Raw genomic sequence first — 18440 nt, 5'->3', positions numbered from 1 at the left:
TTCTGAAGTGTTAAGTGAATTTTGGAAGAATATTTACAGAAAATTGACCAGTTATGGACTTTGAACTACTTACGATTTTTGTTTTGCCTGTTTAGGAGGGTTTGGTTATATCTTTTTGCAATAAAGTCTGAGCCAATGTCAAGAGGAATAGGCTGGTTTGCTTTTGAGTGGTTGTTGTTTTTTTTTTTTTGTTTTGTTTGGTTGGGGTTTTTTTAGCTTATTTTGCTGTCATGAAGCTCATAGCACAACTAATTATACCAGCAGTGAGGACAGGAAAAAACATTGATACAATTCTGTTTTCCCTACTCTTGAAGCTGAAATGAAGAAAATTGAAGTTTCAGGTCCTAATAGCTTTTTACTGCTAAATCCTTGTKAGAACCTGCTGAACCCTATACTACAGTGCACATGTGCTACAGTCCCCTGTAGCTTACTGCCACAGATACAACCTTGCTTAGGTAGTGGTACTTCCTTGCCTTTCTTACTGGGAAAGAGAATGGAGGAGGCAGAGAAAAAATCAGTCATCTCCAAGTTCCATCATTTCCATAGTGGTAGAATATACTTTATAGCCTTTTTATCTTGCCAGCAAGTATAATTTTTGATATTTGTCCATTGATAGGGTGTGGTGACAAAAATTGTGACTTCATAGCATTAAARATATCATAGCATTAAAATTGTTCTGATTGGGTAGTCTCTACCAGAGCCGATCATATAAATTTSCAAAGGATTCATGGTTCCCTTGGAACTAAAAATGTGAAGTGTTTTTCCATGACAATGCAGGATTGTATTCCTTAATCTAAAATAGTATCATAGAATTACACTGAGAGTGGGACATGTGGGAGGGATGTAGCAAATTTGTTCTTGGTGCTGAGCTGCTTGATACTTGCTTAGATCACAGAAATTTGTAACAGATTGCAGCTACTCTAAGATGTTGCAGACATTTGGAGTGCGACAGGGTTTGTTTCTGAGTGCAGCTCTTCATTAGTTTATATGGGGCAGATTAACAAAATGCCAAGTATTTTTCAGAGAGCGCTAAACAGAGAGATCTTTGAAACTGAGAATGCTTAGAAAGAAAAGTGCCACTTACTACAGTGGAAAATGTTAATACGGTAAAAATTGYCTTCAATGGGCAAAATCAGTATCTCCAGTAGGAGATAGCTTAGGCAGTGATATTCAGCTAGAAAAAGGGAGATGGAAGGGCAGAARTGCTGGAGGATAACTTGAGTTGAAAGAATTGGTACATTTCTGTACTGAAACCTTCCAGACACGATTCTCCTCCTCCAACCACAGAAAAATATCCTGACAATACTAGGGTATTCCTCCCTCATATGCTTACATATTTCTAAAATGTTTATTTGATATGGTGCATTGGAACAAGGGTTGGAACGCTGTAAACCAGGATATTTTAAAATTCCTTGTGGATGCGTTTGTAGGGCTGTCTGTGGAGTTTTTTGCTTGATTTTTAAGCTATGAAACTTGTTGCCATGAGCTGCCAAGTATTCTATATAACTAGGAGATGTTTTCACAAGAAAAGAGTTATTTTTCTTTTTTCTTTTTTTTTTGGCATCATAACTTTTTCTTTTTGCAAGCCTTGTATTACTCATTTTAGCAGCACTTTAGAGACAGATTGAGAGGTGAAAGATTTGTTGACGAAACATTGGCAGTTAGGGTTTAGGATATCCAGAGAAGCAGAAAACCTATTAATATATGGTTTCTTGGCCATGTTTTCCTATATATTAAATGTTTTCCAATAAAAGAAACAATTTTTTGAAAGCCGGTATGTTCTCTAGACCATATTGAGTGTTTGCATTCTAATTATGGCATTTTTAGTGATCTGAATCTGTAGTGTTYTTTGCTTCAGAAATCTCCAAAGACATTGTTTTTTCCTGGGTCTCGCATGGAGTTTGGATATGTTTTGTCATCTGTAACAGATAAGGATTTCTCTTTCAAGTCCCCATAAGCTAACTTCCTAAATTAACTGAATACTAGAGGCTGAGTATTCCTTTCTCTTACTCTTGCATTGTGCAGAAGCCTTAATAGTGGGCTGGTTTTGTCAGAACATAAAGGTAGTGTGTGCAGTTTGTCTCTCTATGCTCTTCTCCTTTAAATAATGGAAGGTATTAATTGCTGAAGAGACAGTTCAGTATGGATTAGTTACAGATTGATACTTTAGATGTGTCCTGTAGTCTTCCATTATTTTAGTTGACACAGCACTGAGAGTTTGCAAGGTTATTCATTACAGACTGATGCAGATACAAACATTAGGATATATGAGTGGCATTCCACAGCCAGCTTTCTCTGTTCTGAGAAAGCTGAATTCATTTGGAATAACTTGAAAGCTGGCTGAACTAGCTGGATTGTCACGGTCATGTTATCAGTAGCTGCCTGATCCCTGCCTACTGCCTTCCCTGTGGCCTGGAGATGCTGTGGGCACTGTGTCTGTAGAATCAGGAGAAGGAGCACACAAAGGCATTACTCTCAGCTGTTCAAATTTTGTTCCAAAGCAAGGCCAAAGCAAGAGGAAAGAATTATGATGTGCTTGAAGAGCTGAGTTGTTGCCTTAGAATAAGATTGGCCAAGTAAGTCTAACTCCTTGTGCTCAGTCATTCTAGTGCTACATGTGAATGCTGTCACCAGCTCTGAAATAAACTTAGTTAGTCTGCTCTTGAATCCCACTAACAGTTTAACTTCGTGGATATGGTGGGCTTTTGATACTTTTGCTAAATTGSACTATTGCATTATACTGTGAAACTGTCCAGGTTTTTTCTCTGAAGGTAGCTGTCTGTGTTATCTTGACAGGTGAAGTGAGTGCTGAGAACTTTTTTAAGTAAAGGTATTTTTTAAGTAGAAAATAGTTAGCTACTTTTATGATACCAGATTGCAGAAAGAATTGTATCATTGACCTGGGCATTCATCTGTATGGTCTATCAATTGCATTTTTTAACTSTAGAAAATGGTTTTAAAAATGCCTGTTTGTCTGTCTGATCTATAAGTCATTTCCTCTGTTTATTCAGTTGTCATCTGACTATTATAAATACTGTTTTAACTACAAATAACGTTTTTACTCATRTCAACATGAAAACAGCTAAGACTGAATGAACTACACTTTCTTTAATCCTTGTCAACAAAATCAGTTATTTAACATAAAGCTGGTTATTTACATGAGCTCACTGAAGACTAAGATAGTTATGCAGAAGCAGGGAGCAGTCTAGTTCACTCCCAAGTCTCAGTTTCTTTGGCTAAGCAGCAAGGGAAAGTTTCCATTGAATTGAATGTATGTTTTTCAGTCATTCATGCCTGCTGTTCTTGACTTTAAAACTCTGCTTTCATGGCCTGTTCTTCCTTCTACTGAAAGCCTTGGGAATTTCACTTGAAAACAGGGCTGTATCCTAGTTGTTTTTATTTAAAGAATAAAAAGTTTAATGCTTTATGTAAAATACTGCATTCTCTAGCTTAGTCATAAGTGACTAATTAACATCTTGCAGAAGTGCTAGCCATGTTAAATTTTTATTACTTGGAGCAAGATTAGAATTAAAAACTGGGAGGAGCAGAACAGATTCTCAGATCAGGATTTTGGTGTAAAACATTTCCACTCTTTGCCAGTATGTTCTTTTGGGAACTGWTGATGCAAAGTACTTTGACGGGGAGAGGAAAATGTTCTGCTTATGATTGCAGTGAAACAGTTTTTTCCTTCATTTTGTCTGAAGGGCTAGACATCTGAATTTGGTGTGAACTAGTCTCGGCAGATGTATTTCAGTCTTGGCAGATGTATYTTGGGGGAAATTGGACAGGTGCCAACCCAGCATCATTGCTTTGAGTTGGCACCTCAAGAGAAGGACAATCAAAGTGCAGAAGACCTCCTCACTTCCATTTTCWTCTGACTCATGTCACCCACCAAAATACATCAGTGTGGCAATTTGGACTATGTAGGTTACATATGGGACAGACATTTCTTGGGATMCAGTGGACCCGGCTGAGCTGAGTGGCTGTGACAAGACCAGTGTATTGCTCCTGTGAATCTAAGAAAATGGTATTCTTTGGAAATGTTATGTTAGCCTTTATATTAGTTAGACTTGCAAAGTTTTCCAATAGCACAGTTTTAATGTTGTTTTGTTCAGTGTTGCTGGCAAACTTTTATGCTTTTAACATGGAGGGTGCAGACTCCATCTGATTATCTGTTGAAGGGGTTAAGAAGCTTCATGAAGAGTACTGAAGTCCTCTTTTATCATTCAGGTTCTTTGAAAAGGCACTGTAAGGCCAACAGGACACAAAGCTGTCTTGAAACTGCTTAAATGGAGACTTTGACAATTAGAATGAAATATATTAAAGTACAGAACCATCTAAGTGTGAGGTGAACTACTGGATGCCTTTATTGCAATGATGATTTCTATGCTTACACATCATAGGATATATAGTGGTGACAAGAATAAACTTTGTTAGTTCATCATTGTATTAACAGTCAGTTTTCTAGCATAAAGTGAAGAACTCTGAATACCTACTGTGTTGTGAAATAATGCTAAAGAGTGGAGGAACTCCAGTGTCTTTTCTGAATTTGCCTGAGAATGAGCTCCTCTGTTTTTGTTGCCAGGAATTCTGCAGCAGTGGGTCACGGCTGTTTCTGCTACGCTCTGATGCGTTCGATTCCAGTTGCCATCTACGTTGTTTTGGTAACAGGTCTGCGCTACCACCTGTTCATATGGAGCGTCTTCTCGCCCAAGCTACTGTATGAGGGAGTGCATGTGTTCATCACAGCTGCTGTCTGCCTGTTCTTCACAGCAATGGATCAGAACCACTCTTACAGAGTGCAAGACTGAAAATAAGTGTGTGGTACGTAGTTCTGCATTGTAATGTCCAGTGTGCCACTGGAATGGAAGAAGGGAAATAATGGTTTTACATTGTTGTGCATATTTCGAAGAATAAATTGTTAAAAGAGTTGTTTATTTTAGTCAAGATCAGGATTTGAAGGGTCTGTCCTGTGTTAAAACTGAGTTTGCTTSAAAAATGTTGAATTGAAATAAACTATTTTTCATGGATACCTTTTGTTCTATAGCTATCATTATAGCACTCTCCAAATAATAGAATGGTGATATTAGAATGTTTTGAATTTAAAAATATACATATTAATATAAATACAGACCATTGTCTCATGGGCACTGAAAAAATCTTGTGTGCATATGTATTTTTTACCTTCTTGGACTACAGAATCCTGAAAATGTACAGGATTTCTTGGTGCTGTTCACCAGATCTTGAATCTGTTAGCCTCAGGGGGGTTTTGTGTTTGTTTTCTTTCCAGTGGATGCATTTGAACATATTAAATTATTATTGTATAAGCATCCCAGGTAAGAGATTTTGTTTGTTTTGTATAGGCACCAAGCATTTCTATTTAAAAACAGCATTTTCTTTGTAAGATGAGTGCAATGATTATTTGTAATGGATTTCGATCTGCACTTCAGACACTGAATAAGAAACATTTATGGTCTAAGTAATGARTCTTCTATGGAGTCCATTCACTGCTAAAATGTTGTTTCTCCTTATCAGTGTATAAATGTTAAATCAGGTCAGTGGCAGCCACGCTGARCATTTGATCATGTTTTCCACATTTGGGTAGAGAGTTGTGAGCAGTGAGCAGGAAAACAGTTTTATGGACTAAGTTACCAGCAGAATAAAAGGTGTAAAAGGTGTGTTTTCAGTTTGCATCGCCATGTCCCTGGTGACCTGCCTAGCCATCTCACTTGAATGTGCTGTGATTAATTTCTGACAATGCTGTTTTCCTGCTTCTGTCAAGAAGATATATGTTAATGACTATACTGACTATCAGTATCCATGTGGGGATTTTTTGCATCATAGTTTTGTCCATATTAGTAGTTTGTTTGAGTTAGTCTAAATAGGTTCAAGGTATATCAGAAGAGAACCATACAGAAAACTTTTAACTTTTATAATAAATATGAGAAAAGAAAGATTTCAACAGCTATATAGTTGACAGAATAGTTGTTAGACTTGCTGATGCACTTTTTGTCTCATGTTTCAGATAATGCAGATCTCAAAAYGTAGGCCTTTAGTTTTTATACATTAATAATTGGCCATCTGGATTACTAATAATGAAATGTTTTTTCAGCTATAAAACAACCAAAATTTTCAATATATTGGCAACAGACTGCTCTTTACCTGGAGGAGAGACTATGGGATCTTAATGTYATTTGCTGTGACCTGCTGGAAGATTGAAGATTAAATACTTTTAATAAATCACTTTTTACTGCCAACTATGGTTATTTAAAACAATTTGTATTTATGAATCTGCACCTACCATTTTCATAATTCTCAATATTTTTCTGGTTACCTGCTGGCTAGCCACCATGTCAGCATTATCAACCTCTTTTCTGTTTACTTATGTGATTAGTTCATAAGCAGTCCTTCCTAAAATTCATACTGAGCATATTTGTAAGATATTTGATTTGGAAAGAAAGGGTGCTAATAAAGAGATTGAAGGGGTAGAGCAGAAATTGCATCTGGTTACAGATTCCTAAAACAATGTGGAATGACAGTCACATGATCTTTTATTCCTTCTTTTTTTTTTGTTTTTCTGTCTAGTATATCTCTTTTATCAAATAGTGAAATCTTAATTAATGTGTATGTATTGAGATTGCATTTTTTTTTCAGATTACTTACTTAAATAGTCAGTGTCCCCCTTCTCCTCTGAAATTGAAAGATGTCCAGATTGGACGCAGAATAAAATGGCTTGGGAAAACTGTTATTTAGGTCTTCAAGACCAAGAAAGGAAGGAAGGAGAAGAGACTGCATCTCTGTCTCAAATTAACTCATGAGGTTGTGTGATATATGAAAGAAATATGGTGCTTTCAATTTCAGAATCGATATTTTTATTCTTTCTCACCGTTTCCCTTTGGGTATAGGCAATTAGACAATCTTTTACCTTCATCAGCTTATGGGTTCTAGCGATGCAAAGCTGAGGCAGYGAAGGAATGAGTTGGTTCTTGCTGCAGGCAAACAGACTTTAACTGGGGGATTATGTTATAATAATTTTATTTTAAATCAACATGAAGTTTCGGCATTTGATCTGAATGTACAGAGAACGTAAATGCCTGAGCACAAATTCTTATCTCACTAGTTCGCTGTTCTACCTCCCTTCTTGTCACGTTCAACATGTTTCTAACCCTCAGACAAGGAGACAAGTGACACGGGAAGCAGGAATGCTACTGGGGATTTTTTTTTGGCATTTTGAGCATACCAGTGTCCTCTGTCCAAGTCATCTCKTGTCCCTGCTTCAGTGTGGAATCAGCCTGGGCTGCAGCCTCCTCAGTAGTACCCTATGCACAGGCACAGACTCCTCCCTAAATGCCTTCTGAGCAGGGATGTTTGCTCTGTTTGGATAAAGTTTTGCCATGGTAAACATTTCTGCTCAGCACCTTCACTGCTTGTCAAAGACAGGTTCAGCCAGTTGCTGTGGTCTGTAGGTGGCTCTGCTACATTTCACTAGGTCACCATCAGTCAGCACAGACCAAAGCTTGTAACTGATGTCCCCTATGATCCCACARATTCAAAGTGGTGAAGCTTGAGCTTCATTCTTGTAAATGAATTCYGGTTTAAGAAAAAAATACTAAATCTGTTTGTATTTCATATATTCTATATCTGTATTTCTGCTCTCTAGGGAAAAAAAAACCCTCTGTTTTCCTTGGTTCTACATAAGCCAGCAGGAAATCCACAGCATGCCCTCAGCCTTTCCAGTAGCCAGGACATGCATGCTAGGCCACTGTTCCTCTGTGATTCTCTTAGTAAGGGTACGGGGAGTTTCTGGAATCCCTCACATAAAGCATTTGCAAACTTAAACAAGATTTAACTACACACATGCACAGTTGTGGGAAGTGGGGCCATGGTTGCAGGTTACCATGAAGGGCTTCCCCTGAAAAACCAAGGTTTCCCTGTCTGCTTCACCAGCAGAAAGAGGGGAAAAAAGCTGTGGCCCCACTGGTCAGTGGGGCAGGAGGGGTGTCATTATAAGCCTCCCACTCTCCTAACTATGAAAGAGTATGATCAGGGGATGTTTGTGAGGTTAGCATTGCACCATCTAACTTTCCTTTCTAAGGAGAGTCTGGGGAGTAGCTGGCCATAGTTGGCCATCAGCCTCTCCTCAGTGCACAAGCAGGTAATATAGAGGGAGTCTGTTCGCCAAGAACTGGATGGTGGGAAAATGACTGAAAGGAAATTTGCAGGACAGCTTGTTGCTGGCCCATTTATTGGTTCTTCTCTACCTAAACAAGACCTTCAKCAGGGTGTACTTGGTAGCCACATGTTGAGCAATAGATGAGTGGGCGTGAAGGTGGAGTTGATCTCTGGGCTCCAGGGGTTGACTTCAGTAGTCTGAGGTCCCTTGGTTGGCTGAGAAGTGATGGGAGGAAGTGGAGAGAGAATGGGCAGCAGTACAGCCTGGGCACATGGGCTGGTAATGGTGCAGGATGGTGCCCATGGGCTGGTGAACAGCCCTGACAGCCTGATCCTGTTCCCCAGCTTGTCAGTATTCAAGGAAAAAGCATACACACACACACACGTGTGTCTGCATGGACATGCAGTACCTGGCCCAGGTCCCAGTGGCCTGCCCTGCTGCTGTCGCCCAGACAAGGGAATCCCTGAGGCTTCCAGCTTCTGTTGCTGGTATCCAGACCTCTTACAAGTGTGTCCCACTTGAAGTTCACTACTGTTCACTGCTGTTCGCTACCAAAAGTAGAGGATGCACTCACAAAGAAGCAGGATTTAGTGAGAGAATGGGACACTCAGTAGAGATGAAGAACTGCCACAGGGAAGTATACACACTAGAAGCCTGTTTATGCTGAGCCAGCACTTTAAATCCACATTTTCTTCTGCTTTATCATATGAATTCCTTTCTGAGCCATCCTTCCTTTTCCCCTCCTTTTGTCTCCTCCCTAAGTATTACATAATGACTTGCATCTTCCATCAATCCCCTTAAACACATGCAGTAAGCTTTACTGAATCCTGAAGTGCTTTTCCCTTTGCATCCCATGAGTTGTGTGCTCCTTCAGGCAGTAAATTCCTTCAGTCTGCAAGGTCTTCAGGGGGAGGAGTTTCTTTTTTTGACTAATCGGGGTGTGCTTCACACCAGGGACARTTGTCCATTTGATTAGTGAGTGATATTGTCATCTGAATAAATTACTATAAATTGCTGATTGAGCAATTAGGTTAGCAGAGACCCTGAGCAAGTGCTTGCCTGTCTGACCTTCATGCAGTCATGAACAATCTTTTATCAGCTGAGTTCACAGTGATTTGTGCCTTGTTTCAACCTGGGGATGAGGAAGCATCGGAGACCTTTTGCATGCAGTCAGCTCCAAGGAGTGGGGGAATGGAGATAATGGAGGTAAATTCCTCTTGGAAGGGCACAGGGAGAGCTTCAAAGGCAACAAGCACAAGTTGCAGTACAGGACACTTCCAGGAGGTCAGCAGGCTCTTCTCTTACCTGGGTGTTTATTATGGGGATGGGGCCCAGACCTTCACCCTGGGAGATCTTCCAGCATTGGATCAACCTCACTTAGTTGTCCCTGCTGTTGGCTGGAAATTGCTCTCTGTGAGCTCCAAAGATCTCTTTCAGCCAACATTTGTCAAGGGTTCTGTGGTTTTGTTGTGTTTGAAATTGTCTCTGCAATTTCTTACTGTTTCACATGTTACTTCCTGAAGTTAGAAAGCTTTGTCATTGATTTCATAATAAAACTTTAAAAATAAAATTAACCAATAAAAAAGAAAATGTATGTCATTTAAAAAAAATATACAAACATCACAGCTGAAAACTGTTGTTAATTTTGGTTTTATTTTATGTAGCCATGCATTTACACATTAGTTGCAATGTCACCTGCTCTTAGACAGTGCCTCCATAGCTTGAGGATTCCCAGACTCGATGACAAACAGTGTCCTGTTCTGCCATTACCTCTGTTACGATTCAGATGATTCCCTAAAAATGTTCAACTTGACTATCAGGCCTGAAGTGAAAGTTGTGGCCTTGCTGTGATTTTGGCATGTCCCTGCCATTTATGTTTGGTAGGACACATATAGGTGAGTAACTTTCTGAAGTTGTTTCTCTGTGTTCAGATTGAGACATAGGCCTGTGGACATTAATTCCTTTGTTTTGCCTGATGGGGGACAGAGGGTCATCCCAAAGGACCTGTTATCTCTCCTCATTTGATGAAAAGCTTGGGTTGCCATGAGGAGTAGCCCTGTTCCTTCAGCATCTGTCTTTCCCACCCAGTGTAACACCGTTGTCCTCCCCACTTGCTGGGTATTTAGAACACATTTTCAGTGTGATACKGGGTTATGGGGGAACTCAGTGGGATGTTCAATCTGTTGCACCACTGTTTTTGTGTGACAGCATTGTCATCTGAAGAATTGAGGGTTCCAGCCACCAGAGATGGCCTTAAGCATCGTATTTAGTCTCAAGACAAAAATGCAAAACTTTAATCACCTATACCTTTTTTAGACCTCTGATTTTACCACTCCAGTGTGTTGTATTTGCTGATGTCTGTTGCAAAGACCATAGTGCTGCAGAACCTGACACAGTGCCACTCACACAGCAAATGTGCACCCAGTACTGCATGGGTKCAGTGTTGCTCACCAGCAGGAAGACACGAGGTCCCAAACTCAGAAGACCCTGCGTCTGTTACTCTGAGAGCTGGTAATGTCAGTCAAGATAGGAAGACTTGAGGTCCACTTTTCTTATTAGAAAAAAACACCTWGAAAGCTGCTGGGTGGCTTTTTGTTTCAAATAAATGCTGAAGAGACTAACATGATTGGGTCAGCAGCCCAGAGCAGTAAGTGATTTCAGAGTGGGTGAGCAGCTTCTTAGATTTGGCTGCGCACAAGCTCATCCTGCACATCACTGCTCTGGACTTTTGGCAGTGGCACTGGAAGCCTAGTTCCTTCACAAAAGCCATGCTGGAGGTGCCTCATCCGTGGAGTAAGATCCTTGATCCTTCCCTGTCACAACTGGGACACAAGGCAGCTGCTGAGAGAAGACAGGGTCCTGTTGGAGAGGATTTCCACAGCTGGAGATGCAGTTACAACGGGGGTTTTGTTGTGCACAGCTCTGACAAAGACATGCTTCTGGGGATGTGAACACCTGCTTTCTGCTCTGTGTTGGCAGAAAGTCTCCAGCAATGCCTGTTTAATGCTGCCCAACAGTGTGCCAAAAAGTACCGCCCTCCCTCCTGCTTTGCCACAAGCTTGCAGGGCAGCCCTGTGGAGATCCACCATGGAGAGGAAATGGGTGGCGCTGCCTCAGGGACCACAGCACAGCACAGCACGTCGTGTTGGCACTTGCACTGAGATGCCTGCGTGTGATAAATCCTCTGGTGAACAGCAGCATGGGCCACAGCTTTGGTTTACAAAGCACAGTCTGATGTGTGAAAGATTAATATGGGGAGAGCTGCCCTACTCTGAGCTGTGTGTGTTTAAAAGCTCCAGGCTTGACAGGTCTGGGTGTGCAGAGGGTGGCCTGGGGAACCCCTGTGAGGGCACAAGAGCTCCTTCCTGAGGCTCTCAGTGGCAGATTGAGGTGATTCCTGGATGGGATGCGAAGAACACTTGTAGGAAAGTAGAGCTGTGGTGAGGGGTGTGCAAGGACAAAACAAAGTAAGAGTTATTGGGAGCAACTGGGATGAATTTTTCTGTTGTGGGGTAGTTTTTGCAAGGTGGGCTGTGCTGTCAGTTCCGTATGCTCTTTCAACACCTGTAGCAGCTCTGAGCAAGCCAAAATGAATCTCTTTCATGAAAAAAAAAATCTTGTAAATTAAAGAAAAAGGAAAAACCAATGAAGCAAACAACCCAAAACCAAACCAAAACAAAACTCAAATAGAAAAGCCCAAAGTAATCAAGAGAGTTGTCTGACTGAAATCAATAGTTCCGATACATTTGAATTCAGAGCAGCTGACTTTGAATATGCTTTCCTTTCAACATCCTGTTCAGAGTGCTGGGGGGTGGGGGGTGGGGGAGAAAAAAGAACTGAAGGAAACAAAATGGATGTGACCTTCTTTATACTGCTGACCTCTTTGAATCAAACCTGGAGCAGAACAAAGGTAACAGGATAATCTGAGTTCCCACATTTCTTGGCTAAACATCTACAGTGTCTCAGGTATAAATTTCTCAAGGCAGGACCTTGACATCCACAAGGCTTTTGACACTGTCTCACTCAACATCCTCGTAGGTGAGCTCAGAAGTGTGGGTTAGATGAAGGGACAGTGAGCTGGATCAAGGACTGGCTGAATGGCAGAGCTCAGAGGGTTGTGCAGAGGAGTAGAATCCAGCTGGAAGCCTGTAGAAGTGKYATTCCCTAGGGATCAGTAMTGGGTCCAGTCTCATTCTGTTTATCAACAGCCCTGGTGAAGGGATRGAATGRGCCCTAAGCCAGCCTGCAGATGACACAAAACTGGGGAGAGGCTGTCACATCTGAAGGTTGGGCTGCCACTCAGTGGGACTTGAKAGGCTGCAGASTTGGGCAGAGAGAAACCTRATGGGGTTCAACAAGGGCAAGTGTAGGGTCCTGCMCCTGATAGGGAATAACCCCAGGCAGCGGCACAGGCTGGGGCTGACCTGCTGGAATCAGCTCTGCAGAGAGGGACCTGGGGTCCTGGTGGACGAGGAGCTGTCCATGAGCCAGCAGTGCCCTTGCAGCCAGGAGGGCCAGTGGGATCCTGGGGGGCATCGGGGACAGTGCCAGCAGGTCAAGGGAGGTGATTGTCCCCCTCAGCTCAGCTCTGGTGAGGACACATCTGGAGTTCTGTGCCCAGGTCTGGGCTCCTCAGTGCMAGACAAGGAGAGGGTCCAGTGGAGGCCACAGAGGTGATTCAGGATCTGGAGCATCTCTCTTATGAGAAGAGAGAGAGAGGGAGAGAGAGAGAGAGAGAGACTGGAGGAGCGGGGCCTGTTTAGCCTAGAGAGGACTGAGAGGGGATCTCATTGGTTAATATAATTGCCTCCAAGGTGGGTGCCTAGAGGATGGTGCCAGACTCTTCTCAGTGGTGCTCAGCAACWGAACAAGGAGTAATGGCCTTAACCAGAAGGCAGGAAATTCCACCTCAAYATGAAGAAGAATTTCTTTACACTGAGAGCAGCAATGGGCTGCCCAGGGAGGTCATGGAGTCTCTCTCTCTGGAGACATTMAAATACCACCTGGATGAGTTCTTGTGTCACCTGCTCAGAGTGACCCTGCCATGTCAGAGGAACTGGACTGGATGATCTTCAGAGGTCCCTTCCAACCCTAACAATTCTGTGATTCTGTAAACACTGGCAGTCAAGACTTAGCTAATGTCCATTCCACATAACAGCAGCCTGACTAGTCTGAGCACTTASGCTTAGGCCAAAAAAGAGGTGTTGAAACTTGTCTTTGATAGTTCCCCTATCMCAGAACAATCTGATTTAAGCGAAAAGTGAAGAAGCTCCTACAAGTTCCTTCTTACACACTCTAAAGAGACAGTCATCGACAAATGTGCCTCAGTATCAGAATTTTACTGGGCTTTTGATGAAGGCTGCTTATCTCCAACCCTGGTGTACGCCTGCAAATCTGCCTTAGCATCCTTGTGGTGGAGTCTGGACAGCTGCTGCCTGTTTTGATTCCTGAGTACAAGTGCAGGATAGAAATGAGTCACCCTTTCCATCTTTCCTTCATGCTGCCGCATCTGTCAGGGTATGTGACACTGTTTGCGCTGGATTCCCATCTCGGCAAAAAGGGAGCCAGGATGATTTGGACTKGAAATTGGGAATGAAAGCTTTTTCCTCTTCACTAAATTCTGTAGGCATATAACTGGGGGCTGTCTGTTTCCAGAAGGGACACACAGCACACTCCTGGATCACACATCAGCAGAGACAGAGACATAAAGGTCTAACTTTCCTTCTGCACTTTGTGGAAARCTCTGAGGTGGAGCCTGCTTGCTTGCCCTAGGATGAATTTTGSAGATACCATGTGCTTTACCACAACTAGCAGACAGGTATACACAAACAAGATATTTAAAGCCTGAAACACAGATGATAAAATACTGGATGATTAGCAAAGTAATTTTACTCCATTTGTAACAAATGGGCTCATTTGCATGAGGAGTGCAATGAACGTAGATTAGATGAAACAAAAGCATAGAGATTGGGCAGTTTTCCTCTTTTATGCAAAGACTATAATTAGTCTGTATTTTGGTATGTGATGGTTTGAAAATGTCTTAGCTGAATACAGAACAAGTGTAACTCCCCTGGAAGAGCTTCACCTGCTGTTGGGTGCTTAAATCAAATTGCTGGATTCTTTTAATCAGGCCAATTAGATTATCTTACATTCTTATATGTGACATGCCCTCCAGTACTGCTCAAGCATACTGTTTCCCTGGAGTGGGTCTTTTAATTGAGCCTTGCTCATTCCCACTGAAATCAAGSGAGATTTACTCATACTGCCAAGAGAGCCCTAACTTGCAAATCATTTCCAGATGCCATCATTAAAATCTCTTACTTGCCTGATGCTCCATTGCTTAAGATGTATTAAGTGCTCTTAGAAAATAAAGACCAAATCAGTTTAATTCTGTATTTGAAATGCCAGTGTCAGGCTGCTTTTATGTAGGCATATGCATATTGAGTATTATTTTCTGAGTGTAATTGCCTTAAGTGCTGTTGATCATGTGAAGAGAATGGTGCATTCTCTAACTCAAGGGTATGAGAATCAAAGATCCAGATCCTGAAGATGCTTAAGCACATGGAGAAGGCCTTGTCAAGGGATGACACAGACAGCCAGCTACTCTTGTGTTCAAGGCTGAGGGCTGCATTTAGCAGACTGATACCAGGAAAAGCACTCTGCATCTTATCGCTGAGCAGTGCTGGTCATTGGAGGGAGAGACTTGGCAGGAGAGAAGAAGAAGTGGTGATAACAGGTGCAGGCAGGAAAAGAGAAGTGTGGATGGAGATTTTGGAATCAGATGGAAGTAGCCAGATGGGATGCAGAAAACACCAGGAAGACAAAAAAAAAAAAAAAAAAAAAAAAAAAAAAAAAAAAAAAAAAAAAAAAAAAAAAAAAAAAAAAAAAAAACAAAAACCAAAAAACCAGAGGAAAAAAAGGAAGACTGAAATATGTGAATACATTGTAAGGCAGTGTTCCTTCAATATATTGGTGGCAACATGAAAAAGCTAGGTTAAATTCTGTTTTTGAGGTGTTTGTTGAGGGCTTGTGATTAACTTCAATCCATTCGATTCCAGAACTGAAATTTAAAGAAAAATWAAGGGGACATGAAAACATAGGCTGGACAAAATGATCAATGCTAGAAAATTAGTCTATTTTGAAGACCAGTAGCATTTATAAGAATTGCCAATTCAAACTACCCACTCTTACTGAGCACTCTCCATTTTGTGGACCATTCATTCTGTTCCATGCTGGATGATTTCTTACAGGCTTAGAATGCCAAGATCTCATAATCTTTACCCTTCCTAGCTAGTGAGCACTTCATGGGATCCTGTCATGATCACCCTTGCAGCTTCAGAGCAATGTGTCTTGATGTAGTGGAGGTAGAAAAACAGTAAAAGAAAGACATGGATCGAAGCAGATCCACCCAGTGGATCCAGAGAAGAGCCACAAAAATGAGCAGGCTGGAGCCTGAAGGCTGGAATGCTTCTTCTAGGGGGACATGCTGAGAGAGTTGAGGTTTTTCAGCCTGGAGGAGAAAAGCCTCCGGGAAGACTTAGGCACCATCTGGTACTTAAAGGGACTTTATGAAAAAGATGGGAACAAACATTTTAGTAGGGCCTGTAGCAATGGTTTTAAACTAAAAGAATGGTTTTAAACAAATCTAGATTTAGAATCAGGAAAACATTCTTAACTGGGAGGGTGGTGCTCAGAGAAGCTGTGGAYGCTCCACCCCTGGCAGCAATCAAGGCCAGACYGGGTGGAGCTCTGAGCAATCTGGTCTAGTGAAATGTGTCCCTACCCACGACAAGAGGGTTGGAACTAGATGATCTTGGAGATCCCTTCTGACTCAAACCATTCTGTCATTCTATGATTCTATGAATCTATGAGATTTAGACTAGATATAAGGAAAAAAATGTTTCATGATAAGGGTGGTTAAACACTGGCACAGATTTCCCAGGGAGGTGGTGGATGCTCCACCCCTGGAAACATTCAAGGCCAAGCTGGATAAGTCTCTGAGCTACCTGCTGGAGTTGAAGATGTCCCTGCTTATTGTAGAGGTCTCGGGCTACAGGATCTTTAAAGATCCCTTACAAGCCGAATCTTTCTATGATGCTTTGAAGAGCAGGAATAGGGTGTAAAAGCTTTACATGTAGTGTACAAACGTCCATAGACATTGCACCCTGAGCATTGCTGGAATTGGTAATACAGAGCAATTGCCTTTTCCATGCATGCGTGTTTCACAAAACACTCATTTTATGGCTCCTACTTCACAGAGCTGTTTGCTCCCTCAAGGTAACGTCTGAAGAAAGGTCCTGCCACAGCTTGTGAGTGAARGAGGAAAGCTTGTTTTAAGAAGGACAAAACCAAAATTCCTGGAAGTGATTGAGAATTACTTTGCTTGTAAGAGAGAGGGTTTTACTGGTGAAAGAAAACACAGTGCATCTGTCAATATATCTGGAAATCCCTTACTTTCTGAGCACAGCTTCTTACAGGAACACGCAAGATCACTGTAAGTGGAAGACAGCATCTGTATTTGCGTGTTTGCTTGTTTCTGTGTCATCACTTCTAGCTTACAGGCATCTTCTACCCTCTCTTGCTTTAGCTTCTGCAGCTGCTGAGTCCTTGCACTGCTCAGCTGCACACAAGCCAGCCTAAGGGAATGTCTTGGGTTGATGTTTGGTGCCAGTTTTGTTCTGTATTCCTTTTCCRTTGGCACATATGCCCAAAAAAATGTTTATCTCTTTAAATGTAACCCGGAAGAAGAAGCAGGGGCTGCTGGGAAGCCACAGCGGACAGTTTAACTGCCAGTGCTGCCACGCGATCTGGCTGCTCGAGCGGCGCTCTCTTTCTCTCTCTGCTTCTCGCCGTGGGARCCYTCGCTTGCTGCGTGGAGCAGAGTTACAGTGTCGCAGTTTCTGCTGGCTCAGTTTGTGGCTTCGGCGGCTTTTCCTCAAACATCCCCTCTGCGTCTCCTGCTACTCCTCGGGCGGTCCCGCCGAGGGAGGGGCCTCACGGCTCCATCCCGTCTGGGATTCTGGGGTGGACCGAGCTGGCAGCGGAGGCACGCCGAGCCCTCCTCTGATTCATCCACTGGGAAGCTGAGACTGTGGTACCATTCTTTTCTTTCGGTTGTTTTTTCCCCTTTTGCCACTGTTACAATAACCGCCACGTGGGTTTTCCTTTTGTTTCTTTTTCCCGGGGGCGGAGTCACTGCCTTGCTGCGTGGCGAGTTTTTTTTGTTTGAATATTAGAAGGTTACTTTTTATCTGTATCCTGCTATCTAACAGTTACTCTTTATCTGTGTCCTGTGGGCACTGTGTTTTTCGTTACTAAAACTACCTTTTTTCTCTTCACCTTTTTTGCCCAGCATCTAGTTCTTGTTGGTGGGGGAAAAAAAAATTATCAAATTTATTTTCATTTCAGAGGAAACGTTTCCCTGTGACATTTTCTCTCTGAAAACATTGTCTCAAAACCGAGACAGGGAACATCACCACCATGTGCCTCTTTCAGGGCGCATCTCACAACTTTATCCATGCCTTTCTGTGTATGTGGTTGTCCATCTGCTGCATTTCACATAGCTATGTTGAGAGAAACTGAATTAGGTTTCAAAAGGGGAAAAAACTCTCTCAGATTGGTAGTGTTGTGCCTCTACTTTCACAGGACAATTACTACCTTGGTATGTAGACAAGTGGGGCAGGGGKAAGTTTCTGGGATTCTACCCTATCAAATGACAAATTCTTTCCCAAATTAAATGGCAGGGATCAAACTCATCCTATTCTGCATGCTTTTCCATAATTGCTGTCTGTTGTGTGAAACACAAAACTTGAGTATTTCAGTCTGGTAACTGATGATGGGGGCAGCCTGGTACGGCCTGGAAACTGCAGCTGGTCCAGCTCTGGACCTGCAGGAGGCATGAGRAGGGAAAAAGGGGAAGAATGAGCCTATCCTTTCTTCAACTGTGTGATGTATTCACAGGAAAATGAGCTTCTACTCATGCTCAGCTTCCCCAGGCTGAATTTACAGAACACATTTTGTGATTAAAGTGGAAAACTTGGAGACCAGTCACAAAATGGGACAGAAAACGGGCAGTGGCAGGTCTCTTTCTCCAGTGCCCTCTGATTAAAGATTCAGCGTGGCCAAGATGAGGGGATGGTTGTCTGAGTCCCTCCAGCTCTAGACAGCCAGGAGCTTTTCTGAAGTGTTTTYACCCTTGTGGTCGTGGTTTGGCCCTGGCTGGATGCTAGACCCTCACCAAATCTGCTCTCTCACTSCTCTCCAACAG

The 18440-nt window shown here is 42.2% G+C and overlaps 1 protein-coding gene across 1 annotated transcript in view; it reads left to right on the top strand.

Moving 5' to 3' along the window:
• The window catches only part of PIGG (phosphatidylinositol glycan anchor biosynthesis class G), an 84540-nt gene extending 74767 nt beyond the window's left edge, over window positions 1-9773 (top strand). Inside the window, exon 13 of the mRNA XM_057373247.1 lies at window positions 4586-9773. Within this exon, the coding sequence (XP_057229230.1) occupies window positions 4586-4811 (226 nt within the window). The 3' untranslated portion in view covers window positions 4812-9773. The remainder of the gene's footprint in view (window positions 1-4585) is intronic.
• Window positions 9774-18440: the final 8667 nt, after the last annotated feature.

The sequence above is a fragment of the Malurus melanocephalus genome, unplaced genomic scaffold (assembly GCF_030028575.1).
Source record: "Malurus melanocephalus ecotype Western Australia unplaced genomic scaffold, MMel_1.1 scaffold_191, whole genome shotgun sequence".
Lineage (NCBI taxonomy): Eukaryota > Metazoa > Chordata > Aves > Passeriformes > Maluridae > Malurus > Malurus melanocephalus.
This window is presented reverse-complemented; position numbering and strand designations above follow the sequence as displayed.